General features: G+C 38.1%; 4 protein-coding genes across 5 annotated transcripts in view; 3 read left to right on the plus strand and 1 right to left on the minus strand.

Annotated features, from left to right (window-relative positions):
• Positions 1–80: 80 nt before the first annotated feature.
• tmem72 (transmembrane protein 72) lies at positions 81–5,035 on the plus strand. The gene is made up of 5 exons (XM_034898018.1): positions 81–419; positions 2,313–2,379; positions 3,167–3,238; positions 3,614–3,753; positions 4,086–5,035. The coding sequence occupies exons 1-5, from the start codon at positions 344–346 to the stop codon at positions 4,517–4,519; spliced, it is 789 nt and encodes a 262-aa protein (XP_034753909.1). The 5' UTR covers positions 81–343; the 3' UTR covers positions 4,520–5,035.
• Positions 5,036–6,972: 1,937 nt separating this feature from the next.
• rassf4a (Ras association domain family member 4a) lies at positions 6,973–25,049 on the plus strand. Of its 2 annotated transcripts, XM_034897995.1 has the most exons (11): positions 6,973–7,087; positions 13,018–13,086; positions 13,239–13,314; positions 20,121–20,227; positions 20,981–21,054; positions 21,809–21,978; positions 22,345–22,446; positions 22,526–22,577; positions 22,670–22,791; positions 23,913–24,010; positions 24,790–25,049. In XM_034897995.1, the coding sequence occupies exons 1-11, from the start codon at positions 7,008–7,010 to the stop codon at positions 24,857–24,859; spliced, it is 1,020 nt and encodes a 339-aa protein (XP_034753886.1). In that variant the 5' UTR covers positions 6,973–7,007; the 3' UTR covers positions 24,860–25,049. The 2 variants fall into 2 exon arrangements, with proteins under 2 accessions (XP_034753886.1, XP_034753888.1); XM_034897997.1 differs by lacking the exon at positions 6,973–7,087 and having other exon boundaries at positions 20,990–21,054.
• LOC117960261 (C-X-C motif chemokine 11-like) lies at positions 10,659–12,433 on the minus strand. Its single transcript, XM_034898037.1, has 4 exons — positions 12,186–12,433; positions 11,874–12,003; positions 11,673–11,756; positions 10,659–11,184 (listed from the first exon to the last, which is right to left on the minus strand). Exons 1-4 carry the CDS (start codon positions 12,250–12,252, stop codon positions 11,049–11,051), a joined length of 417 nt encoding a protein of 138 aa, XP_034753928.1. The 5' UTR covers positions 12,253–12,433; the 3' UTR covers positions 10,659–11,048.
• A 1,396-nt stretch (positions 25,050–26,445) lies between the features above and the next one.
• The window catches only part of si:dkey-275b16.2 (peroxisomal N(1)-acetyl-spermine/spermidine oxidase), a 7,951-nt gene continuing 7,211 nt past the window's right edge, over positions 26,446–27,185 (plus strand). The window contains exon 1 of the mRNA XM_034897969.1: positions 26,446–26,710. Within this exon, the coding sequence (XP_034753860.1) occupies positions 26,563–26,710 (148 nt within the window). The 5' untranslated portion in view covers positions 26,446–26,562. The remainder of the gene's footprint in view (positions 26,711–27,185) is intronic.

The raw sequence follows: 27,185 nt of genomic DNA on the forward strand, positions 1-27,185 counted from the left end.
TGTGTGTGTGTGTGTGTGTGTGTGTGTGTGTGTGTGTGTGTGTGTGTGTGTGTATGTGTGTCTGTGTGCGTGCGTGCTTGCGTGTGTGATTAGCAGGTATTGGAGCAACAGGGGCACTGAGTCACAAAACTCCCTGAGGTAAACTCGTCCAATCTAAGAGGGTTCACATCATGGCAATCAAGGACTACCCCACTTTGGCTTTTTTTTACCAACAACCAACTATCTAGCTAACAGTCAACCATGTTTCTAGAATGTTACTTTAGTAACAACCAAGCTACCAACTATTTTAGAGAACTTTGAAGGTTACAGTTCTAAACAGTGACGAGGGAAAGTATCTGAGGTCATGGGGAACTCAGAGAGCATTTGGTGGATTGTAGTGGAGTGCACCTGCAGGATCCTTGGTATTTCTACAGCAACGGGTAAGGTGTACTTATAAAAACATAAACAGAAACACATTACAAGATTAAATTCAGACTTATTTTTCAGTATTGGCATAATTTAGTTCTTTGGATACACTAACAGATTCCAGATCCTCTCTCTTATAAGTTCTGCAGTCAGAGTATACATGCTATTGTAAAAATACAAATAAGGACTAAGCATTGAATTTGTATCAGTGGTAGTAGTAATAGTAGCTATACATTTGATCTGCTATCAAGTATTGCACCCTGTTGTTTAAAGCTGATACCTGACTTAAAGTGTTGGAAATATTTTTAAGCTCTCCTATGGGGAACAGTTATCAGCTTGGCTATGTAAGGATATCATAAACCCAAAATGTTAGAAGGTCAGATGGTTGTGTTGGCCAAGTGTACTCTTGACCTTCAAAAACACCAAACCATCTCTTGGTTGATATATAGAGCATGTAAAAACAGACTTGATCACACATTACCTTACTATTGTGGTCCCTCTTCTGTTTTCTTCAGGCAGGGCCACCTCTCTTAGCCACATTAAATCATCACAGGGGAAATAGCTTTCTGTTTGCTGCCTTCTCCAGAAAAATATGGGCCCTCATCTGCTTAAATTCAACCAGCTGCTGACACTGAACATTTACTGAGAGACATGTGCCTCACATCACGCCTAAACCAAGGCTCTGTATCGAGCTGGGTTACTGTGCTTATGTGATCACAAGCTGTTATGCATTCACATCTACATCAGCTCTCTGTACATTATCTATATGTGTGTTTGTTCATGTCTACATGTCGGTGTTTGGCTGTCTGCCACTGTGTGTGTTCTGTAGACAGACATATACATGCCAGAACCACATGTATGTTAATATCCAGCTGGTCTGTATGCAGCGTTAATTCCTCTCACACTCTATAAACTTCCAGAATTTTTTAAGCCACAATCCCCTGATTTCCCTCTGGTGCTGATTCTATCTCTGAATTTCTGCTGAGCCATAGAAATTGTTTCCATGTGTTTAGTGGCGATACCACTTAACCATGCTTACTTCTTTTATACCTCACAGGAAAAAAATTGATGAACAAAACAGGCTTTCCATTACAGTTTTCAAGACTTTGTTGTCATCTAATTTTGTATCCTTTCAAATGGGTTTGCATGGGTTTGGATTTCAGCACTCTTCACAATAAAGTAATAGTTTTAACATTTTGTTTTTTTTGTCAAAAGTTAGATAAGAAGATTGAAACACCTCTCGGAAAGTGAATGAAAATCTTTCCCAAAATGTTGAATTGTTAGGAAGGTGGCAGTAGCAGAAGTACAGGTAATGCATGTATTACTCTAATGACAACTTCACCTGCAATTGCAAAGCTTTTTAAAACGTCATGAATCATTCTTCGTTGTCAGAAAATCTGTGATGTGTCCACTTTAAATAAATACCTAGCTTGCTGGCAGTGATATGGTAATTACAAGCATAAGCAAGCGATTACCAAAATGTTGTGACCATGATGGAAACAATTACAAGAGTTACTACATTCTTCAAAAATCTTTATATAACACGTATCATCAGTTTAATACTACCCCCTGGAGTGTCACAGCAAAAATCACAGCTACATGTACGCCTGCAAGAAAACAATAAATGCATTGAATGAAATATGACAAATACACATAAACAAATGTGCCAAATGACAGTAAAAGCAGCACAAAGTTGCATTGCCGTAAAACTAACAGTATGTATACACGTTTGAGGGGTTACATTAATCACCCAAGTTTAAACCAGTTAACTACTGAAACAATGCTTGCAACTGATGACAAGATTGTGAACTTAGCCTGACATCTGGTGGACAAAATCTGCTCCCTCTCAAAATGAATAAATCAAAAACTCACAATAATAAAAAATGATCTTTCTGTCTCTTTTTTAGTGTTGTGTGCTGTTGGAGTGGAGACCCTTCAACAAGGAGAATTCAACAGCCTTGGCATCTACCTAGTGTAAGTGCTTAGTTTTTGCAGTTCACCTATACCTGTACTACATACATTTACTGTAAACCCACCAAAGCACTTGAGACTAAACTGGTGGCATTCCTGAGTTACAAAAACACTGCCTGGATTTAAATATGGCAAAGAATGTGTGGTCGGAGGGGTGGTAGAAAACAATAACAATACTGTACCTGCCTTCTTAATATCTCATACAGTACGTATACACTCTTGCAAGGAGATTTTAGGAAGGAGTCAGAGGGGTGAAGTAAGGTGAAGAGGGCAGAAGGGAGACCAGTCCTTCAGAGATGCTTCGTATTATCTCTGTGGCTCACAGCCAAACTCCCACAGAGCAGCAGGAAAACATCTCCCAAAGGAGACTAGAAATGCATGACTGTTTATTCTATCAGTATACACAAATGCAGATGAACACTGCGTACACACGTGCACACACACAGAAACACTCAACTCAGCAATAACTTTTTAGAGAGGTGGCAGTGTATGATGACGGTGTGTCTGGGGGCATTTTTTTGGTTCACTGGACATACTGTAGCAATGAACACTTAAAAAACACACAACTTCTTGTGTCTTTTGCACCACATGATGGCGATATCTCTTCACTTAAAGCATCCCCTTGCTACCCAAATTTGGGCAATTTAGAAATTGCAATCTTCACCCAGAGCCCTAGATAAAATACACAGAAACTGTCATATTTAGATGGGGTTTGCATAGTTTGGGAATAGTATACCAATACTATCACTGTATCAGTTTAAACTTCATCTAAACAAATTTCTCATCTCAGAGTGGCATCTGTTGGCATCATGATGTTTGAGCTGGCCTATTTCCTGGACACGATTCTGTCCATGTGTCTGCCGTGAGTACACATGAGCACAACCATATGCAACATCTATGTTATGCATGGATATTTAAGTATCAATTAATCAATCACTCAATCAATCAATCCATTTTAATTTGTTCCATGAATGTACAACAATTCCAGTGAAATGTATGAACACACACAAGGAAAACCACATCCAGTAGTGTTTAACCTACAATGAACAGTGCAAAGCAGGTCAAAAAAACTAAATTTGAACGGGTTCTCAATTGTATCAGTCTGTCATGATGTCTGTCATATCAGCATTTGCATATTCAGCTGTCTTTACTGTTAAAGAGTCTTAAATTGTAAGCACTTAACATTTCATTCCCTGTTAATTGCTCAGCCCTTCTCTTCTTCCTATATTCTTCATAGCTGTCCTCCAGACTGGCAACTCCTTTCTTTGTGGGGAAAGATGGCTCGCATTGGAGGCTTCCATAAGTTCCTCTATTACTCCATAATGTCCGTGGTGTGCTTCTTGCACCCCGTGTTGGTGTGGCATGCAATAATCCCAGGTAGATTGCATCAGCAGCCACCACATTTACATGGATTATTACAGTTCTGTTTACGGCATTGTTAGTCTCATAATCAGCCTTCTCAGCAGCAGACATTTGACTTGTTACTGAGAAACACACAGGACAATAACATTAGCAATGGCTCCATTCTATTCAAGTCTCAGTAAACTGTGACAATGTGAGCCATCATGTACAATATCAGGTCCCTGAAATTGAAGCAGCTAAATAGAATTCAGCCATGATTCATTTGATTATTTACACCTGCGTGTTTCTTACTGTAACATGTCAAAATGTCTTCTGTGAAAGAAATGGAATATATTTTCTGATTACAGGAACAATGCTTCTCGTGACAGCCTTTTTCAACTTCTTACTAAGCAAGAAAACAAAGACCAAATCGCCCAAAAGGCCACAGGAGATCCACAGCGGCCAAGGCCCGACCACTGTCTATGTGACAGAAGGAGCCTCGAACAGCACTGTCTCATTCTTCCACCTAGTGACAGGAAGGAAAGCAGGGGTACTGGGTCTCCCAAATAGAGACTGTCTCGGCCCGGGAGAGAGGGGAGACAGCGTCCAGGCCATGCTGGAGCTGGAGCAGACAGTAGCACCTAAAGGCACAGACAGGGAGAGGAGGAGGTGGAAAGAGAGGAGACTGATATGCTTGAGAGGTAGGGAGGAGCCTATGGAGAGAGAGATGGAGGAGATGGACGGATACTGTGAGCCAGAGCCAGACACCACCTCAGACACCGCACCTATGATTACTGACTGAAAATCCCTCTGCTCTCAGACTGAGCTCCTTACTGATTTCACACAAAGAAAAGCATGTGTAATGCAGCCATACTGACTGCTGAGCAACTAGCTGCTGCTACACTGTGGCAGACGTTTTTGCTGAAAATAACATAAAATGTGTGACCAACCAAAAAAGCATTTGTGTGCTTTTGAGCATTGGTGAGTGTTCAGTAAGAATAAGTATTTTATGTAATAATTCAACTTAAAAATGAAGATTAATAGTTTTACTATTAAATGTTCTACTAATTGGTATATTTTTTACTTCAAAAAGATCTATTGGTACAAAACTAAAATCTTAAATATTTCTAACAAAAATCAGATTTTCGGATTTATAAATTTGAAGAAATTAAACCATTTATGCATGTGGGTGCTTTTAGTCTTATTTTTCCAAAGGCAGCATTGATTGAAGAGCAGACATTAATGCCGAGCAATACAATCCACTTACTGCAGCATACATTATTCATGAGGTAATAAATTAGATCAACTGTTTCATTCATTCAACGTCAGAGAAAATGTGCGCCACTTTGACTGTGAATATCAGGCATTAGATCTTGTGCAGGTGCATGTGTTAGTCACATTCAAGTCTCCTCATTGTGCATTTGTTGTGTGCAAGTGGTGACCATGGAGACGGAGCTCTGGGAGGAGTGCTCACGTTATTATGGTGATGAGAAAAACCTCAGATTAGCCACCAGAGCACCACCATAGCCCTACATTTCACCATAACAAAACACACCAGACATAATTACAAGTATTGTTCAAGCTGAATTAATATGTCATGTTGCTCCACGTTGATAATATTAATAGTGTGTGAATCAGACCCAAGCTCTATGAATCACAGCTGAAAGTTGCATATTTGTAATAATAAAGTGAGTATGATAAACCTGTATTAACAATTGAATTTACTTTTGTTTTATCATGCGACAAAGGATACAATTCTACATACAGTCATTCCTCTTTTGTTCAGGTCATAAATCAATGCTGTTTTGTTCTGTCAACATACACCCACATTTACAGACACACCACAGACACACACACAGACACACACACGCACACACACTGTATTCCTCAATCCTTTGTTCACTAGATTTTAGATATATAACTGTATGTAGCCTTAAGAGGCAATCTCTCTGCTGCAGTAAAGCTGAGAATTCAAATCAATAAAAGCAGAGATCCTCATTCATCAGAAAGCAGCTCACTGTAAACTGGAGCCAGACAGCACGTGAAAACCCACTGACATAAACAACTTGTCAAAAACTGGGCTATTTTCCATACTTGACGCAAATTACAGTGTCATACATTCTTTCAGCCTTTTACTTCTTCTTTTTTGTTGTTGCACAACATAGGCAATCAAAGCAATAATATGTGAATCCAGTCAGGAGGGATGAGATGCTCGGGAGATGTGAAGAACAAGGAGTCTTTGTTCAGAGTTCGCTGAGGCTGAAAATGAGGGCTGTATTATTATCTTCACAATGGTCTGTGGTCACTAAGAAACTGAGTGACCCAATAATGGAGAGGAAATGAATGTCAGTATTTCCAGTCTGCTTCCACTAACTTTGTCATATCCTTTAGAATGAGCTGTTCTCTGTGGGGGAAGTTATTCAGCAGCTGGAACATCTTACTTCCTCTGTGCATATTAAACCATAAATCCTATTCAGAGAGCAAGCGAGAGAGAGAGAGAGAGAGAGAGAGAGAGAGACTTCCTACAGTTTGGGTTTCCTACAATAGTTTCCTAGACGGCATATCCAGGCTCAAAAACAGGATGGGAGAAACAAATCTTAACAGGTCACAGCGACCTCTTACTTTACTGCCGAGCTGGAGAAAAAAAAAACAGGATTAGTGCTTTAGGGGTGGCTGTGGTAAAGAAATTAGATTTTTCTTATCGCAGAAGGCAGAAAACGGAATTGGTTCTTTGTAATTTTTGTTTTCTGTCATTCTGTCAAACAACATACACATAACACTTATACATTTACAAAAACAAAAAAGGAGAAATATAAAATGAACTACATCACACTAAAAACTATGAAAAAACGTGTAACTCATTACATTTAACATGATTTTGATGTCCTAATGGAAAAAACACAAGACAACGGTATCCATTAAAAAAATTGTAGTCTGTGGGCAACAGGGAAGTGCATGTCCAGAATCCAAAATATACATTTCATGTGCACTTTTAAACACCAATGAACATATTATCTCTAACCTAAGTTTTCCAGTAGATTACAGGTCAAACTAACAAAATCGGTAAAAAAAAAAAATTCAACTTGATGGATGTGACTGATGACGAGGCTGAGGAAAAAGCACCTTGATCAGGAGGAGAGAGGTATGCGCTGTGGATATGCATCCCTGACTCTGTAGCCCCGCCCACGCTCAACGCTGAATGGCTAGGGGCACACAAGCACAGTCTTCTATTGGATCATCCTGTTGTCAGTTCTATCTTCCAGCTCTGAATATCGCACGACCAGGCAGGCATGAAGAGAGATAACGAACGATACGCGGGATACACCGCTGGTGGACACACGGAAGAAGAAGGAGGACGCAGTCTGCTATGGTAAGAAACCGAACGGATCAAACTTAGGCCTACTGCAGGCTATTTTTACTCAAAAAGATCAAGAGGAAGGGAACATTACCGATGCGAATGTGGCTTAAACCTTAAAATACAATATAAAGCCCTGATGACAAGAGATGTTCTGAAGTTGGATGCAGGTTACTAACGGTGTAAACTCAGTTGTTTGCATTTTGGAATATATTTCATCAAGTCATTTACCTCTAAATGTCTCCCTCCAGTACGTGCTTCTCGTCAGCGGAAAGGTTTTGTATGAGCGTTATTTGGAGCTGTCCATTTTACGCGTGGGAATGGGATTGTGACCGGGCGCAGCTGCCAGAGTAGGTGCGATAATTGGATACGATTCTCGCGATGATCAAACCAATTAACATACTTGCACTGGTTCTTTGTCCACCTAGGGAGCTAACACACAAAGGTGGTCACAAGAAGAAGAAAAAGAAGAAGAGAAGAGACAGATTATGTATATTCACCCAAATCTGATTACCCAATGACCCCTATCTTTGCACAGTTCTAGTATTTGGTATTTGGTCTATCTCCTGATGTGTGGTGGGTGAATAATTCATAATAATGGTGACAGACTGAAATGCTTCCTTGAAGTAATGGAATATTCAAACACCCATTATTTAGTGTGTTTTGTGTGTGTGTGTGTGTGTGTGTGTGTGTGTGTGTGTGTGTGTGTGTGTGTGGACAGATAGACCCTCCCATTATGCACCTATACTTTATCAGCAGTTTCCTTGGATGAAAGTGAAGCAGGGCAGAGGTCTTTAAAGGAGGGCAGAAGGCTGATATGTGCTTCAATTGCCTAAGTAATGAGTAGTAGATGAGAATAAGTTCATTGGAGAAGTTTGGATTTCAATCTTGTGTTATAAGAAGAATTTAAGAGGAGCAGCATTGGGACAGAAATCTTTCGTGCTTTGTGTTCATTGTTCAGCTGAGTTGGCACCACACCTCCCAGAGATCACTTCCCAGTCAGGCAGTGCTGTGGCCAGTACTGGGCAGTCAGTTTCCTGGTTTTTGTGGTGACTATTGCTGCTCATGCAAGATTTTTTTTCTTCTGTTTTTGCCCATAGGAAACTTCTGTTTTAGCTGCAGGAAATGCTAAAGAATTACTTCCTGTTTACCAGAGTTAACTCTTGGAAAAGATTAACCTCATTTGCATTTAAGAATGACAACAAGTAAACAATGGTTTGATGACCCTGTTGTTTATCATGATTGGGTCAGAAATAGATCAAAATAAAGTACATCAAAGTGGAACTGCATCTACGTTAAATAATGCACACATCATTTGGCCTACTTAACTAATTAACCTCACTTCTTTATGACCAAATTATTCCCTGCATAAATGTAATCTCAGAAAGTAATGAGAGTCCCGACTTCTAACTCATCTATTAGCACTTTGAATAGCCTACTACATGAAAAGCTCCAAAGTACATCTGTCCACTATCATGCTGGCTGTGTTCCTACATGTGTCAGAGATTAAAATCCATGTTAAATTGAAAAGTGTCTCTTCCACCACTAGATGGAGACTGAGCTATGCTGCTACAATTTAAAGATCGGGATGGAGGTCAGTGTACATAATGCTTTGGACGCTAGGTGGCAGCATCATTGCACAATCATCAGGATTTTGGACCCAGTGATAGATATTATAGATATTATAGATACTATGATTGTGTTCAAATGTATGTGTGTTCAGTGTGAGTTTGTACTTTCTACTTTTATAACCCGCCAACCTTCCTATGTAGGTCTTAATATTGTTTTTTAATTCTGTCAGCAGAAAAAGAAAACCTCACAGTTGTCAGACCAAAACTCAGACTGTAAATGTAAGAACTCAATCTCATGTTATCTTATAAAATTCAGATACCATAAATATGAATACCATACCATTACACAGTGATAACAGACATCAAAAAACACTGTACCATAAAAGTCAATAATTAATCATTTACAACTGCAAATTTGCTCTTTCAATCACGTGGTTACCTTTTAATTACAAGATGTGTGTGGTGTGTTGAATAAAAGGTTAAGGAAGTCTGCAGTAAGTTGTTAGCCGTTAGCTAATGTTAAGATTTGGGATGTTGTGTTCATGAAAGAAGTAGAATGTAATAATTCAAAACAAACTGTAATGCAAATAAATGGGATTTTAACAGTGGTGGAAGAAGTATTTAGATATTTTACCTAAATAGAAGTAGCAATACCACACTGTTAAACTACTCAGTTACAAGTCCTGTATCCCACATTCTACTTATTATTATTCATATTATTAGCAAAAAACATCAGAAGTAAAAGTGTTCAGCTGAATAGCCCCTGTCAGTGTTACAGTAGCAAAGTGTACAAAGTGTATTTTAGTATTTGTATAATTTTTGTTGTAATATTACTTCTGACTCATTAAGCAGTATGTTACATGTTATATTTGGTTGAGATTATGTTTAATTATTGAGATGCTGTTGAGTAGTTTATAATATAACTATTATTTTATACTATATTGTTTTCTTTTACATGTTCAAAATACATTTAAAAAAAAAGAACTTATTAAATTAAAAACTTAATTTATGTAATAAGATGATGGTCTAAATTTGGTGTGGAACATCTCAACCTGTAAAGTATCTACAGCATTCACATAAACATAGGGATGTTAAAAATGTACACTTTCTGTATAAATGATAAAGTTCTGGATTTTGAGGGTGTTTCTGTTGCACAGTAACAGTACAGTTATCTTGACAGCTGTTAACAGTTTCTTTTAGTCAGTATTCTGTCCTAACTTGGTCAACTATTTGCCTTCAAAGGCACCCAACTGCTTGCATTTGTATCATTGATAACATAGATATGAAAAGTCATGGTAAGTAAATTACCCGGCCAGGCCCAGGACAAAGGCGACTTTGTTTAACAGTTTACTTTTACTTTCTATTTTACTACCCTGAGCTGCTGAGAAGCATTATGTGTTGTGCACGACAACATTTCACTTTTGCAAGTGTTTTAGCTGGATAAAAGCAGGTTAGCACATGCCTTAGTTTTTAATTTCCATTACCAAGATTTATGTGGGTGCACAGCAAAATCAGGCCAATTTGTGTGTGTGTGTGTGTGTGTGTGTGTGTGTGTGTTCACTTTTGTCACATGCTTTACAAGAAATCATAGAGCGATCACTTTCATGGTCTTGCCCACGCCCTTATCACCTGGATGTCTCAGTTGTGCAACACCAACGGTAGGCTAGTCCATAAAACTATTCAACTATAACCTGTGATATGTACAATTTTGGTGCAGTGTTTTCTCCAAATGCTTTTACATCCATTGGTTACCTCCTTGGAATTTACAGAGTGCCGTGGAAAGAGATATTTATACATCCACGATATACTACAACACACAGTTAGCTGGATGTTTATGCAGATGTTTTAAGTGAGACATGTTTGCTTTGTCCCTGCCGCTGACTCACATCCTGTAGTTTATTAACTAAAGCTCTAAGAAAAATTAGGGGTTTTAACAATAAATACCACGCAAGGCCACACTGTTGTTTCTGATATATTTATTTAAAAAAAAAAACAATGTCTTAAAAATGATCATATTCATATAAAAATAAATAACCAACTACGGCTCTTCGGTTAGCTTTACCAGCTGCATACACAGAACTACACATAAACAATACATTGACCGTTTAAGAGTGTTTTAAAGCTTAAAACTGTTAACATTTAGCCTCCAGGGCTCAGTTTTCAACATTACATTAGTCGTTTATACACAATCAATAAAGCCCCCTGCTGCTTGCGTATGAAGACGGTTTCATTTACAGCTCAGACAACGATTCATAGGAGTTTGATATCAGAGCTGTGCAACGTTTATAGAAAGAAGCTGTTTTTCTTAATGGCCTCTTTGTCCTGGAATCCACAGTGTGGCAAGAATCAGCATGTAGACGCTTCTCTCCATACAGTAGCTTTGTATCAATTGTCAGGCCGGTTGACTATTGGGAGTTAGAGGATGAGGATTTCCTGTTGTGGCCCCTGCTCCTCTGTCGAGATCGCTGGCGCTGGCCTCCTTTCCCTCCCCTCCTTCTTCTCTTCAGGCAAAGCTTCACTTCACGGCCCAGCTTATGAGCTCTGGAGAACAACACAGAATTACAAACTTTAGCCTGAAGCATGGGCTGTGAATTGATACTCGGGTAGCACATATCAATATTTGGATACAGTGTTTGTTTTGGCATGAAAAGCTTTTATGACAGAATCCATCATAAAAAAGTAAAGCAGGAAATACTTTGATTCTAATACAAAATTAGTTGATAACCACTACATGAGAGGCACTAACTGTAATTCTTTTCTTTCTCACAAGTAACAAAGCATGTTGACAAAAAAAAGAAACCGCTCGAAAAGGTGCTTTGTTAATTCAAGAACTGGCTTGGCAACAACAAATAAGAGGCTGTTGGTAGCCTTTTACAGGAAATATGTATGTAATATTCTGCAATCTGTCGTGAAAGAAAATTTGCTGTTGTGTGCAGATGAATTGAAGGATTACATATTATAAAACCCAGTAGCTGTGCTTGTCCTGAATGTGTGTGTGTGTCTATCAGTGCACTGCTCCAGACTCTTACCTATTCCAGCAGTGAATCAGCTGTTTGCCCATCGGTGCCTCTGGATTCAGACACACTGGACTGTTGTTATTCTTTAGTGTCACTCTGAAAAACACATGTAAACCCACACATTTACTCATCTGGACGTGTGTGTGTGTGTGTGTGTGTGTGTGTGTGTGTGTGTGTGTGTGTGTGTGTGTGTGTGTAGGATCTGGTACTCACATTACTGTGACTTTGTCACAGCTGGGGCTTTTTGGGTAGACTGCGAGCTCCTTCAGTCGCCCTCTGACACCTGGTTGCGTCTGCGGACACAAACATCTTCCCGGGACAAATGTGCTGTCCGACTCCCTCACTGCAGAGATAATGTAACAGGATTACAGGTTAATTCAATACAGTGAAACACAAGTAAATATTAAGTTACTGTGTGTTAACATTCTCGGACAGCTTTGCCAAAATAAAACAGTAATCCCCAGTTTTACACTATCCAGATTTTCTTATCCAGAATACACAAATATAAGCATAGATGATTCTTACCTGTGATCAGCAGACAACAGAGGCTCAAGAAGGCGAGCTGACAGACTGACTGAGGATTAAGCTGCATACTGGAGACGAGCTGAGCATTGACACTGAGCCCCTGCGCCACATGTAGCCGTTTTATACTCTTGCACCTCCCCCTACATAGTCAGAGCTGGGCTTTCCAAACCAGGAAATTCCCTCATGGCACTTTCACTCTAAAATATCAGCGGGATACAGGAATCAGGGACACCATTACTCCATCTTGTCACAAAAGACTTGAAATCCTGAAGGACACAGTGATTAATAGATGTCCTTTTCCGTTTTTACTGCAATACATTTATTGTACAAAAAAGACACTGGTGCCACAGAGATGACTGAGTATGATTCTAACAGTTTATTAAAAACTGGCCACAGTAACAGGAGTATCCTTGAATGAGACAGAAGTGTTTTCCGGGCTTTGTTGAGCTTTGCCAGAAAACGTTACTCTGTTGGCTTTGTGTCAACAACAACATTGTACTTATTCCCTATCCCTGCTTTCATCACCGGAGCTATTAAAAAATACCTTTCAAGCATCAAAAATGAATCATGACAGCACATTAAACTAATGTGCATATTTTATATTCATTGTTTTTGTTAGATATTTCTGTGTTAGTACATCATCTTTTTAAAAGCACATACTGTAGTCAAAGGAATTTTCTCTCTGGGAATAATTAGGGTTAACTGTACATGCACATCATCATTTATATAGACTCAGTCATTAAGATTTTACCCAGTGTTATAGAGATAATACAATTGTTCTGTTATTATTAATGTCATTATTCTGTCAGCATGTCATGCTTTTCTGCCACAGCTGGGCTCTATTCGGAATGGGTGAGCATCAGACCTACGTGAAGCTCAGTGAAGAGAAACTTATACCTAAGTAAGTCCTTTAAGTGCACTCACAGTAATCATTTAAGCTCAAGCACAATAACAATGGTGATTAAATGTATTAAATTTCATCACTGCTTGCATCGTGTTGTGTGAGATCCATGAGCGCTAATCTAATTTTTGTGGTCTTTTGTTCATATTCAGGTCTGACATCTTGTCACTGCTTAGGACCTACAACTGTTACCACGAAGGGAAAAACTTCCAGCTGAGGACTCGCGAGGTAAGACAAACTCAGAAACCTGACTGGAGAGAATGCTGGCAGTAACAAAAAGTAAACAGGGAGAGTTATTGACGGTTGTTTGGTGGGATGTCGGGGCATGCTGGATTGCAGGACATACAGTGTTGTGCAATGGGTCACACACATAACAAAACTGGAACCAGTTAAACCAGCCCTTTTAGACATATAATGAGGAGATAAAATACTGAGACCAAATAAGCTCCCAATGTGGCGGCGGTTCTGAGCACAAACCTGCCATTCCAGGTTTTTTCTCAACATGCCAAATGGATTTAAAAAAAAATTAGAATGGAAGGAGTCTCAGATCTCAGTTCTATATTCACTAACTGCTTAGCAAAGTATTTCCACAGTAAACATTTTGCTGTTGTGGTGTGTCTGGTTATTTGTTTGATAATCATTCTATGGCTTTTATGGTCAGGAGTTCCCCTTTGTGTTCACCAGCAGAGAGAGAGAGAGAGAGAGAGAGAGATTCGTGGTCATGATCTGTCCTTCTTTTTGGTCCCACCAGCCAGACTGCACATTTTCTTCTGGGAAAATCCCCCCCAACAGAGTCACATACATAATATGTGTACATGCAACATACACATGTATAATAGAGGGAGCACTGATATCACAGAATTGACAGAAATAAGGATAGTATACAGTTAAAACGGTCGGTTTACTGAACAAGGATTTGATGATGAAGACATTAACTCATTACAGAGAATAACTCAACACATTGCATTACACCACTCTTGCTTGTAATAAGCCATATGAAGCTTTAATTAGGGTTTTTAACGGTGGGTCATCTTTTAACAGTGATACAAATGTAAGTTCGTAATTCCACCAAAACGTTGAACACAGATTCAGTTCAGACAGAATAGGCTTATCTTAATATTTTTATCAAGTGTAATGTAAAAGGAGGATGTAAAAAAGAGACGACTGCAGCGACAGCTGGTGATTCTAGAGTATATGTTTGGTGAGAAATATACAAAACAAAAGAGGAGTGAAGGGTATTAGCCAGGACATAAAAAGGTCTCTCTTTAAAGTGACAATGACTTGCGAATAGAAGCTAACTTTATATGATGCATTCATTTCTAAGTTGCTATTTGTATAAGGCAGCCCAGTGACTTAAAGTGATCAAGATTTAAATTCTGCATAGTAGCTTTGTTGATGTTCAGTCTTATCTTCCTGTGTCTTATAATAAGTGATAATCTACAAATACATACAGTAGATTGCATTAACATTTGTTGCTTTAGTATCTTGTTTGAAGGCGCTGTTCATGTCTGCACCGTACGTGGTGATGTAATTGCATAAGCAGCAGGAGCATTGGCAAATTTTGACTCACTATTTAAACATTGTTGTCACTGAAAAAAATACTATTAGAACTAAAACTAAGATATGAAACCATGGGAGCCAGAATCACAAGTTAAAGCTACAGAAACTTAAATCGCAGCTAGCAAAATAATCGCACCACAAGTCCATTCAGTAGCTGTTGATCACAGATGTTAGAAAATGAGTTTTTAAGTAAATAAACAAAAGAAACTGACAGAGTGCATTTCACAGAAATAAGTATTTATATACGACTTCAAGTGACAACTAATAATTTGATTGATTTTAAGGTTGTGTTATACAATCAAAAGCTCCAGAACAGCTGCTACATGGACCTCTTTGTGAGGTTGGTTTGTCAACTGTTTACTGCCACGTCAAAAATACTTGTTCAATCTCCATGAGGTGTCCGTAAAAATTTGAACATTGATCTTGACAACTGGGCAACAGCATCTGCTGAAGAAGATTATACAATTGAAACCTTCCAAACAGCCACTAAATGTACTTTTTTGTTACTGTATTCTTAGGGTACAAAATACACTGTGCTAGCATTGTGAAAACACTGTACATGTAACACTATAACATATAATGGTTAGTAGAAGTTATTTATATCTTTCTGAAATAATGTTTGCTTAACATAATATAAGGACATTGTTCGAGCTAATGGAGTGAGGCCAATGGTTACTCACTACTGACTCATTGGATTTTGTGGATAAGAGGGACAAGACATTACTCAGCAGTGACATTTTTGGGCTGGAAGCTGACCTAATACCAACATTTGGAAACTCCTAATGTGAATGTATGGATGAGTTTAGATGAAAGCCAGCTGTAGACATGCACCATCATTCCCAGACAGATAATATACCCGACATGTATGTTTTTAATCAGTCTTATTGATTATACAGAGACTAATGCGAACAGGTTATGTGTGAAAAAGAAGTGGAATTGTAAGTTGTTGTTTTAAAATGGCATCATGGTCACGCTCAGCAGGTGGGGTCAGGTGAGGTGTAGTAGTTATGTTGTGGGTGGATACAGTATGTCAGGTGTTTTTTTTGGAAGCTCAGTGTATTAGAGCTTGTTTTTAGGAGACAACAAGCTCTAACACGAATAACTACTAAGAGTTCAACTGTGTTAGCTGTAATAATGTAGATCTTGCTGATAGCTGGAGGTATGTTCTCCTTTCACTGCTCAGCAGCAGCCTTGCTGGATTCACTGTCTTGCTCAATAGCACCTTAGCAAGGGCTGTAAACCTTTGTCCTTTCATTAATTGAACGTGTGAATGTGTAAATTAATTAGACTTAGACTTAGACTTAGACTTCTCTTTATAAATCCTTTTGGGATTACTCCCGCAATAAAAATTAAAAATTGCAGCATCTGTTTTAGCAAGAAAAAAAGACAGTATAGAGATAACAAAAATAACATTAATAATAATAATAACAAATAAGAACATTATAGATTTATATATTGTCAGATAATATTGTGGTGTAGTCAAAGGATTTCAGTTGGATGTGTAAACACTGGTATTTGCCTGTGCCTGTCTGCAGTGAAATCCCAAATATCAATCTATGTGCATGCAGCTCTCTCTAGTGGCTGTTCGATGTACCTTTAAGTTTAAAATGCCACCACTGTAGCACCATTGATTACCACTAGAGGACAATGGAATGCTGGGAGATTTTAGATGTGAGGCTTTTGCAAAACAAAAGCCTCTTTATCAGCAGTTAATAGAAGTATTCAGATCCTTTGCTTACTGTAAGTATGGAAGTATTATGAGCAGATTGTTAGCCTGGATGCCAGCCGAATTTAGCCCCACCCAAAACATTGGAGGTTGTGAAGTGTGAAGTCAACTATGCTCGAACACAGGCTGTTCGGACCGATCAAACTTTCAGGGCGGGCTTTATATGATGATGAACAGATAAGCAACAGTAACGGAATCAACCACGTCGCCAAGGAGCGCTTGGGTTGAATTTGTTAACAACAAAGGTGGCTGCTGCTGAGCCACCTTTGTTGGCTATTGTTCCACAATAGTGGAACAATCAAGGCACAATGTGGTAGTAAATTTGTCAAAAACATGTTTACAGCTTTTTTTTTAAAGATCTTTTTTGGGGGCTTTTACCCTTTCTTTTTTAGTGACAGTCATAACATAGTAAAACACAAAAATCACAAGTTCCCAGAGCTAAAGGTGATGTCTAGGAATGTTTTGATTTGTCCAACCAACAGTCAAAAAGATTCTGCTGAGATTCAGTTTATGGCAGCACATTCTCACTTTTTCAAAGCCGGAACCAGAAATTGTTTTGCATTTTGCTTTGATAAAAGCTCGAAAAGCTTGCTTGATAAATGATTTGAAGGATTAAACCATTATTGAAATTGTTGCAAATCATTTTATTAAATAGTTCTGCTTTATTTTCAAGTAGATTGAGATGTGATGATATTTCGCTCTTTTGTAGAGTAACTTCAGAAACAGCAGAGAAACACCTTAACGATTATTTTAGTATTTAATTAGAAAACTATATTATTAACATCTTTACAAAATATCCAACGTAAACATGTAGACTCCAGCCATCAGTACATAGAAATAAATAGATATTCACTATTCTCTTCAGCCATGTGGATATTTTTCTTTGTTTAGTCATCATAACAAGTCCCATCATCCATTGTGTAGATTTAATGTTCATAAGCAGAGCAGGCTCTTCCCTGCTTCCACAACAATATCTCTCTTCAAGTCCTTATCTGTCCAAACAGCCAGTCCACGGGATCTTTGCCCCTGCAGTCTTTTTCTCTGGCCATCTTGAGAGAAACATCCTCTGCGCTGTTTAGACTCAGACTGTAATGTCTGGTAGTCCTTGGTGTGCTGCGAGGAGGTGAAAAAAACGAGTACTGCCGCATCCTGGGGGGCCTCTGGAGTCTGACGGGGCCGCAGCTCGGGGCCTCAACGGGGCGGGCAAGGGCCTGGATACTAGTCAAGTAGTCCTCTAGAGACTGGGAGCTCTGGCTAGATTGAGAAGATGAAGGGTGTACAGGCAAGTCCTCAAGTGTCTCGGTAATGGTGGGTAAGAGAGGCAGGGAACGTAACAACCACCTGCGTTTCATTCTGCAACAGGAGAGGAAAACTGAAATAGTTAGACTGACTCTTTGTCTATAGACTTCAATGACATAAAATGAATTGAACCATCTATTTAAAAAAAAAATCTTTTTAATTAGGGTCTGTCACTGTGCTGCTAAAAACTGTTCTCTTTTTGCTGTTTTGTCTGCTGTCTTTAAGCCTTTTGCTCTATTTTAATATAACAGACTTACTACTAACTGTACATACCTTTCCTTGTGCGATAGTGTGAATTACAATTAGGAATTTAAACCACTGTCAAGACACTTAACTCCATTTCATGATCTGTGTTTCTTATCTTCTCTCTGGTTTGTAACAAGAAAAATATAAAGTTGCTACGATTCCTTTAAAATCAAGTTGTAGAAATGACTAAATGTAAGCTCTCTATAATAAAGAACAGTTGATAATTCAGAAGAAGATTAAGAAGCACTCTCACCTTTGATGCTTGAGTTGTATGGTTGACATGGAGAGGGAAACGGAGTGATGTCTAGTCCTCTCAGTTGAGTATGACTGGACCAGAGTGTGTATCCAGGCTTTATAGAGGCCCCATGAAGCAGAGTGATTACTGCTCTAAATATAGCTCTGCTGAACTTACTCACACTGATGCCTGTTCAGGAAACTTAGGAGTGGCCTGTCAGTGAGGTTTAGTGCTGCAGCTGCTCTCACTGTTTATATTCCAGAAACAATGAATCCCCTGAGACCAATCTGTCTCACTTCCACCTCCCCACTTTCTGCTTATTTTTTCTTTTCTCTGACAGTACAGTTTTAAAATGGTTATCTATCTAAAAATGGTACTAAAAATGACTGTGTTCATCTCCAGTATTATTATTGTTTTTAAAGATTGCCCATTTCCCACTGACAAGCCTCCTTTTGAGTCCAGCACCTATGGTCAGAAGTAACTGTTAGGCTGAGTCTCATTTCTCTGTCGCCTCAAGTTATCCATGAAAATTAATCTATTAACAGTCTAAATATGAGAGGCATATATTCAGAGGCCCAGCATGAAGAATTACTTCAACTCCATAAGCTGTTTGTGTCGACAACATTTAGGCCTAAATCTCAATATGTTTAAATCTACAACCGGGTTTTTGATCAGGTGTCCTCAGTTTTTAGACTTGAAATCTTTAAAGTCAAATATTACAGAAAACATTCACACTCACACACACACACACACAACATTATCAGTTAAGAATACTCTTCTGTATTAATGAAGGCTTGGTGCAAGATCAATAATTAAATCTAAATACTGTAGAGTATACACCCATAAATCCTAGGGGTGGGGGGAAAAATTGATACAGCATAGTACTGCGAAATTTTCAGTGGCAAGTATCGATCTTTTATTATATATGTGTTGGTCAGTTTGTCTGCTAGACCATTTTGCAGCAATAAAATTAAAGTGATATGAACAAACAGAGAAATGTATCTTTTTAGATAAAACAAATGTTGACAAAGTTTCTTTATGATGATATCATTTGAAGTTGGAAAAAGGTTAAAAATTCCAGCATTTCGCAGAATATTGCAATATGTTTAAAATCGCAATAATATCATATTGTGGCAAAAGTATCGCGATGATATCATATCGGGAGGCCTCTGGTGATTCTCCCCCCTAATATCCTCCTAAATACAGTATATTATATAATACAGGGGCATAATTAAAATGACCACAGTACACAAAATTTCCAAATAGATCAAACTCCTTTCCCATGAAATTAAAAGTAAACACTTTCATAATACTTTGGTAGTGTATCAGACTTCTGAGAATTAGAATCGTTTTTTACTTTGATGTTAAAATCTCTGTGACAAATTGATGTAGAGCCTTTTCCATTCACAGAATCTGGCTTAATAGAAAAGAATCAAAGTACATATTGTGATGATATAACAAGCTGTTTGAGATGAAGAAAACTGATTACAACAGTCACAGCTATGGTGAAATGTGTGATTTATCACTGGTTCAGTTGTAAAATATATATATATATATTTTTTGCATTCAAAAGGCAACTGAACATTTTTTAAAACAGACTAGCAATGTTTCATCTCTGTTCTCAGAACACATAGTGTGACCATTTTCTTCTAAATTTAGAGTGTAAATTCTGTGAAATCAAACCGCCTCTCCTGTGTGTACGTGACCCAAAGCAGTTATGTCTCTGTTCTCATTATTGCTGCCTTCTCAGACGTGACTTCACCCATGTACTGTGTAAAAAAAAAAAAAAAGGGTGGGGCAAACCTGGCGGTGTTTCTCTAAGATGAGAGGGTGCAGACTATAGCTGTGAGCGACTGTTCCTGCACGTACAACTGACATTGAGCTGCTGTGGCTGGCGGCCAGCAGGATATCCCTCTTTTACCATGACTGCTGATGCTTTTTGTTATGTGTTTGTGCATGTGTGTGTAGGAGGATGGAGAGCTCATTCTCGAGGGGTTGCTGAACATCTACTGGGGTCTTCGCCGGCCAATCAGACTTCAGATGTACGACGACAATGAAAGATTCCGTCTCAACCGGTATGACAACGTGGATCAGATTGAGTGCTGACAAACAGATGTTGGCTGTGTGACTACCACACGGTCAACAGGGACCTCTTGCACAATAGCAGGAAAAGTCAAACGATAACAACTAACCTATTTGTTCACCAGCATCCCCCTCTATTATACAGTATATAGGTTTGTAAGTTTGGGTGCAAATATGTCCGAATTTACCAAAAGGCTAGTTTTTATTTGTAGTCCGAGGCCAGATGTTACAATAGTCTCCCTAAAAGTAAAAGAACAAAACAGTATGATGTTGCTGTAAAGATTTGGCATACTTTTGAATTCAATAATAATAAAATAAAAAATGTCTTTGTAACCAACATGAAATTTGAACAAAACGATTTCATGATTTTCAAGCATTAATGGGCAAAACGAATAAATTGATCAGGGAAATTATTGATGCATTAATCTATAATCAAAATAGTCTTGACCTTGGAAACTGAAGTTCAAAATGTAAGTTCAAGTTAACTCAGCATAAAGACTGGAAGCAGGAAGAAACAGAGCTGTGACTCTGTCCGAGGTCTGTCTGTAGTTTTTCCAGGATATCAACCACATCTCACATTCTTCATCAAGATGCAGTTGAAAACTCTGGATAAAAGCTAGCAAGTAGACGCTGACTTAAAATCAGCTAAATGTTGTATTGCAAAACACCTGGATGTATTTTAAGTAGTACTATAGTGTTAATAATGTTAACAAGCAATAAACACATGTTTATCTTTCTTCCTACAGAAACGATAGATCTGCTGTGGCAAAGCAGCTCTCAGTGGAGTCAAACAATAACTTGCTGGGTACAGAGACAGCTAGTGAGTAATATACACATGCAATCATTCTCACAATCACGCCTTGAAAATACTTTTATATATAAAGGGGGGGCCCTGCAGAAAAAAATGTAAATCACAGTTTTATTGGATTTTAAATTTTTACGATAAAATTGAATCCTCTCAACTGGTTGTATTTTCATGCAACTTACTCAGTCCAGATCTTAATCTGAGAGCAAAAGTATAGGTTTTACATGTACAGTATACGTTTGTATTTCAACAAAGTTATTTTTAACCCTAAATAAAACTAATGACATCCGCGTCTGGATTAAAACCTTGTAGATTGTATGGGATTAAAAAAAGAACATACACTTTAAAACCAATGACCATTATTTAAAATATGGTGATGTTGGTAATCATCTCAAGTATGAATACATACTATGCCGGGGTGAAAAATGTATTTTTTTACAATATGTAAGGTGAAATTTTACTACTACTACTGAAGTTTTGTTTATCTCAAAACAAACAAATGTGGACTAATTTATTCAGTTCCTTAAGAAGAGTCTGAACTAATTGAATAAAAGTAATTAAAATATCATCCCCCAAACATATGTTATTATCAATATTACTGGTTACAAACTCAGACCAGACAATAAAAGCTAAAAGAAAACAAAGGCATGTTGAACACCATGTGATGATCCATCTTTGTGTAAAACTATTTGCAAAAGGGTTTTCTTATTTTCGGTTTAACTGCTATCTGATGTATGTGTCAAGAGATGTGTGTTTTTGGGACCCTAAGGTGGGGACATGGGTGGTCAGGAGGACGAGGATTCTCCCCAGCTGCTGAGGACCAGGAGTGATGCTTCCTTCATGCGGGTTCAGAGGAGGTCAAAGACGCACACTGCCAGAGATTTGCAGCGCTTGCGCACACACAGGTTCTCAATCAACGGGCACTTCTACAACCACAAGGTACAATAAACAGACACACACAAGCACACATGAATGTATCCCGTTGTTGACACATCTCCAGCTGCATAATGGCACAAGTTTCCTGTGTGGGTGTGCTTGTACTTGTGCTGAGCCTGATGTGGGCCGATTTCATTAATGTGTCACTAAGTACAAGGTTACTCTGCATTCCTGCATCAGTTTCTCCTGATACAATGTGTGTGTTTTTATTGAACAGAAACCAACTTTCAGACTGAGTGATTCCCTTCCTGTTTAGAATGTCCAACGTGTTCAAGTCCAGGAATCTCTACTCAAGTGTTGATGAAGCAAAGCTCATATTATTTTGTGCCCCCTCAGTTACTTCTACATGTTTGTTTCTCTTGTTTTCAGACATCTGTATTTACTCCAGCCTATGGTTCAGTCACAAACGTCCGAGTGAACAGCTCCATGACGACTGGACAAGTCCTCAACCTGCTGTTACACAAGTTTAGGGTAAGGAGTAACACACTGGTTACCTTTCAAGAGGTGTTTCAGTAAAACTAGAAATAATGTGTTTTTGTGTCTTTTTAAGGTGGAGAATAAATCAGAAGAGTTTGTCCTTTATATGGTGCATGAGTCTGGTGGTAGGTTGTAACTTTAATTGGGGTTTTGTCAGTAAGGATGTTGTGTTATGTGCATTTGTGGTCACTTGTTTCCTTTGTCTATGTCCTTGTAGAAAAGACGCGACTGAGGGATGGTGAATACCCGCTGGTGGCTCGTGTGCTTTACGGGCCCTGTGAGAAAATCTCCAAGATCTTGATCACGGAGGCTGACCTGGGAGAGGAAGTTACATATGATGTGAGTCTGGGCCTCCTGCCACCACTCTCTACGTTCTCTCATGATGGTCTGGATGAGTGAATTTTTTATGTAGTCCCTAACATAGACACACAATGAACCGATGATAGCCGGTTAGGTTAAATTTAGCATGCTTAGAAAAAGTATCCTGTTTCAGGACTTATGTAACAATAGACTAAGATGGCCGACTGCGTGTTGTGATTGCATTGAGTAGTAAATAAAACCTGTTTTGCTCGAGAACCTTTCTGGATTGTTTAGGATGGGAATCACTCTCATACCGATCAACTTAGTAACACGAGTTAAAGGGTCTGTTCAACCAAATACCTTTCCTCTATATCTGGCCGTAGTTTATATTTATTCACCTTTTATTTCTGCGTTGACCCTCTCACACCTGTCTGTTGTTCCGTAAATCCATCATGACACTGTTAACTGACCACTCCGCTTCTCCTGTCCTCCTTTCTTTCTCTCCTGCTCTCTTCCTACTTTCATCCTTTCTTCTTTCTTCCTATTCTTTCCCCCCTCCTCTCTTCTCTTTATCTTACACTACTATACTACTACCTACTATACTTATAGTCAATTAATCATTATTATTATGGTTAATCTATATTGACTGAGCTTTATGCAACTTTTAGGTACCATTCATACTTTTTGATACTATTAAAATATTATGTGTGTGTGTGTATATATATATATTTATATTATTTATATATATTATATTTATTATATATTTATATTATTTATATATATTATATTTATTATATATTTATATTTATTATATATTTATTTATATTGCTGTAATTAACTTTTCAATGACATTCATACTAATTAAACCCATTCTAGGTTGTCCAACTATTCTCACTACGTTCCTTTTTCTTACACAATTCAAGCCATCAATTAGTGTTTTAGCATTCACTCCGGTTATTTTATTTTAGTTAGTTATTTTATTTTTGTTTTTTTATTTGTATTATTAATGTTATTGTTTTTATTTGGACAGAGAAAAGAGGAATGAAAGCTGTTTTGGGATGCCCGTGTGCCTACAGCATGGGTACAAGTAATCAAGGATATGTGTAGCCTGCTCATGCTTACATGATATATGCTGACATTTTGAATTGTTTTCTCACCAGGTTGCCCAATACATAAAGTTTGAGATTCCTGTTTTAGACAGCTTTGTAGAGAAACTTAAAGAGGAAGAGGAACGTGAGATAAACAAGCTGACCAAAAAGTAAGTCAAGAGTCATTCTACTCAGCAATCTATCTGGTTCCAGTCTAGACAAAGCCTTCTTTATGTGATGACAATATCTGTGACTAATTCCGGAAATCAAAACAATATTTAACATTCCTGATTCACTGTTTGCAAGATTGTGTAGTTATAACCTCATCTAAGTGAGATTTCTGTAACACATTGTGTGTGTGTGTGTGTGTGTGTGTGTGTGACCAAAACCAACAATGAATTTATCCTACTAACAAGTATTGCCTGTTAGCTTAATCCTCTGTGCCACTGACCCTCACTGTCGTCCCGCACATATTAATAAGCCACACCGTTGTACTGGGAGATATGTTCCTTCATTTCAATAAACATGGGAACTGTAGTTTATATTTTGGGCAGTCCCACATGCACCCTTCTGCTGCCGCAAGTATATATCCACAGATGGAAATAGTCACCAACAATTTTGTTTACTTCTGTTGGACAAACGTTTACTTAAAACTACAATGTCCAGTTGTCTGGAAATTGTACTTATGCCTATTTTTTTATTAGACTATGTATTTACAACACGTTTTAACAGTTGTACCTTTATTTCCTGCTTAAAATCTTGTCAGCCGCATACCAAGTAACACATTGTAGGTTTTGGTCTTTCAATAGGATTTTAAATTAGAGTCACACTCAGTTTATTTATTTGTTATATGTATGTACAAAAATGTGTGTATTTGAGTCCTTGTTTGTGAGTGAAGAGTGTGTCTGAGTTAAAGTCTTCACTCATGTGTGTTTTCTCATTTTGGCAGGTACAGCGCTCTGAAGTTTATGATTCAACATCAGCTCGAAGGAAGAGCTCACACCAGTGACAGAGTATGAGTGTCTCTGTATGCACTAATGTAGTGTGTGTGTGTGTGTGTGTGTGTGTGTGTGTGTGTGTGTGTGTGTGTGTGTGTGTGTGCTACGTGTACATTTGCGAGTGTAGAGGTTGTTGATTTACTATGGGAACATTTGCCAATACTGTAGTGAATGTAGAGGTAAAGGTAAAAGGGTATATAAGTAAAGGCTGCAATAGAACCATACACCAATGTGCTACTACTTTTAGAATAACATATCTCCACACTTTGTATTATTTTGTAATGTTATTACTACTATTAACATATTTGCATTTTGTATGAAAATTCTTAAAGCAAATATGAATATTTATACAAGCTGTTTTTGCTCCTATTTACTCTGACTTTGACCTTTTTATGTAATAAAACATGTTAGTGTGGCCTTTATAATGCTGTTGGATCTCTGCTGACACCACACATACTGACTCGGACTTTGGACAAAGAAAACAGCCATCTTTATTATTTCCTGTACTTCCACAGTGACTGGAGCACAGATTACAATTGTTCTTCTGAGTGACCCTCTTTGCCAGTTAGTTCCCATGAGCTGTGTGTTTGTGTGTGTGTGTGGGGGGGCTATCAGCATTTCACAAAGAGGGTATCCTGAGAGAGGAGGGCTGTTTCATTTTCCCACAGTTCCAAAACCGCAACATTGTACTAATTGGTGTACGAACCTTGACCATTATTGCCATTTAATTAATCAAATAACATTATTTTATTGTTTTAATTTGTATAAATAACTATAATTTTACATTTAGGCCTATAATAATTTAATTACAAGGTTTGTGTTTCTGAATGTCCAGGTGGACTACAGCAAAAGATAATGTTGCTCCATTTTAATCACCACTAGAACCATCCGCCCTAACAACTTCTGAGAAAGCTTAGAAACCAAAAGTCTGAAAAATAGCTATTAGGCCTACATTACATCAAAAAATCTAATGCAGCAATATAAGCTCTATAGTAGTAAACAATATAACATTAAAATACGCAAATAGGCCAAAATATATATGTAATGAAACAAAAATGACTTCACTTGCATAAAACACAAACTACATGTAATTTTAGTGTTAACAATGACATTCTTGTCTGAGTGTTAATGTTATTCAGCAAAAACACACTTCAGGCACAGGCGCAGTCATACTTAAATCTTAATTTTTAAATAAAATAAAGGTGCCCCCCGCCATGCGTAGGTAGGCCATAGAAAAGACTGACATCTGACGGAAGATGTCATAGATAAGGAACTTTAACTTATTCTACAATTGTTAAAACACAAGACATGCACTTTTTCAATAATAAAACCATAAATAGGCCTACATAAATAAATTTGGTCAGTTTTAAAACAAAATGCGTTGTTCATGTGCAAATTCTACACTCTTGCACACACTGTTTAGGTACTAAGCGAATTTGTTAATAAAGTAAGGAACGGCAAAACATGGAGTGATAAAACAATAGTATTACACTTTCAGTTCCAGTGGGTTTGAGCCTTCTAGAAACCACAGACCGTTAATAGTAAATGTGTTTAAATATAGTCAATGCTAGGGAGTTTTATTTTGAAACTCTTAAACGGAAGTCGCCGCCATAAACTGTATATTATTCAATCTCTCATCGCTTTTCTCTTCAGAAAGGACAGTAACCTGACAGTAACCTGAGTCAGTAGTATTGCATTGCAGTAGTGCAGATCCAGCTTCGCTCATGACTGGAAACGCTAAAATAGTCATCATAGGATGCGGTATATCCGGTATATCAGCGGCGCACCGACTCGCTAACGCTGGGTTTCATCATGTGCGGATACTTGAAGCGACTGCAAGAAGCGGAGGAAGAATCAAAACAGGCAAATTGGGTGAGCTTCTACTAAATTTTGAGTGCAGTTTCTTTTGGTTTTAAGAAATTAACAAAATACTTTTTCTCGCGGAGTCTCACAGTTCACTGTAATTTTGGTTATGGCTTCTCCGTTCCCAACTTTATGCAGTCTATGGTTTCCACGCAGGAAGTTCTGATTCAGCCAGCTCTGTCTGTAGATATGCTATGAGCCTTTTGTTGTCTTGCTTATGTAACATCTGTGAAATGTCTCCTATCTCTGACTGAATGTCTCGGAGCCCGTCAGGAACAGGTTTATTCCTCAAGCATTTATGACTAAGGACAATAGTGTACAATTATCTCATGTGGACAATTAGAGCGCATGCTCTGTCTAAGGGTACATCCTCTGTTGCTTTTTTGGATTACTCATAGACTCTATTTATACCCAGTTAGCACACATACGTCGGCACGACGTATTGGCGATGTAATCAAAATACGGCGGGGATATGTAGTAGTTA

Source organism: Etheostoma cragini, chromosome 17 (genome assembly GCF_013103735.1).
Source record: "Etheostoma cragini isolate CJK2018 chromosome 17, CSU_Ecrag_1.0, whole genome shotgun sequence".
NCBI lineage: Eukaryota > Metazoa > Chordata > Actinopteri > Perciformes > Percidae > Etheostoma > Etheostoma cragini.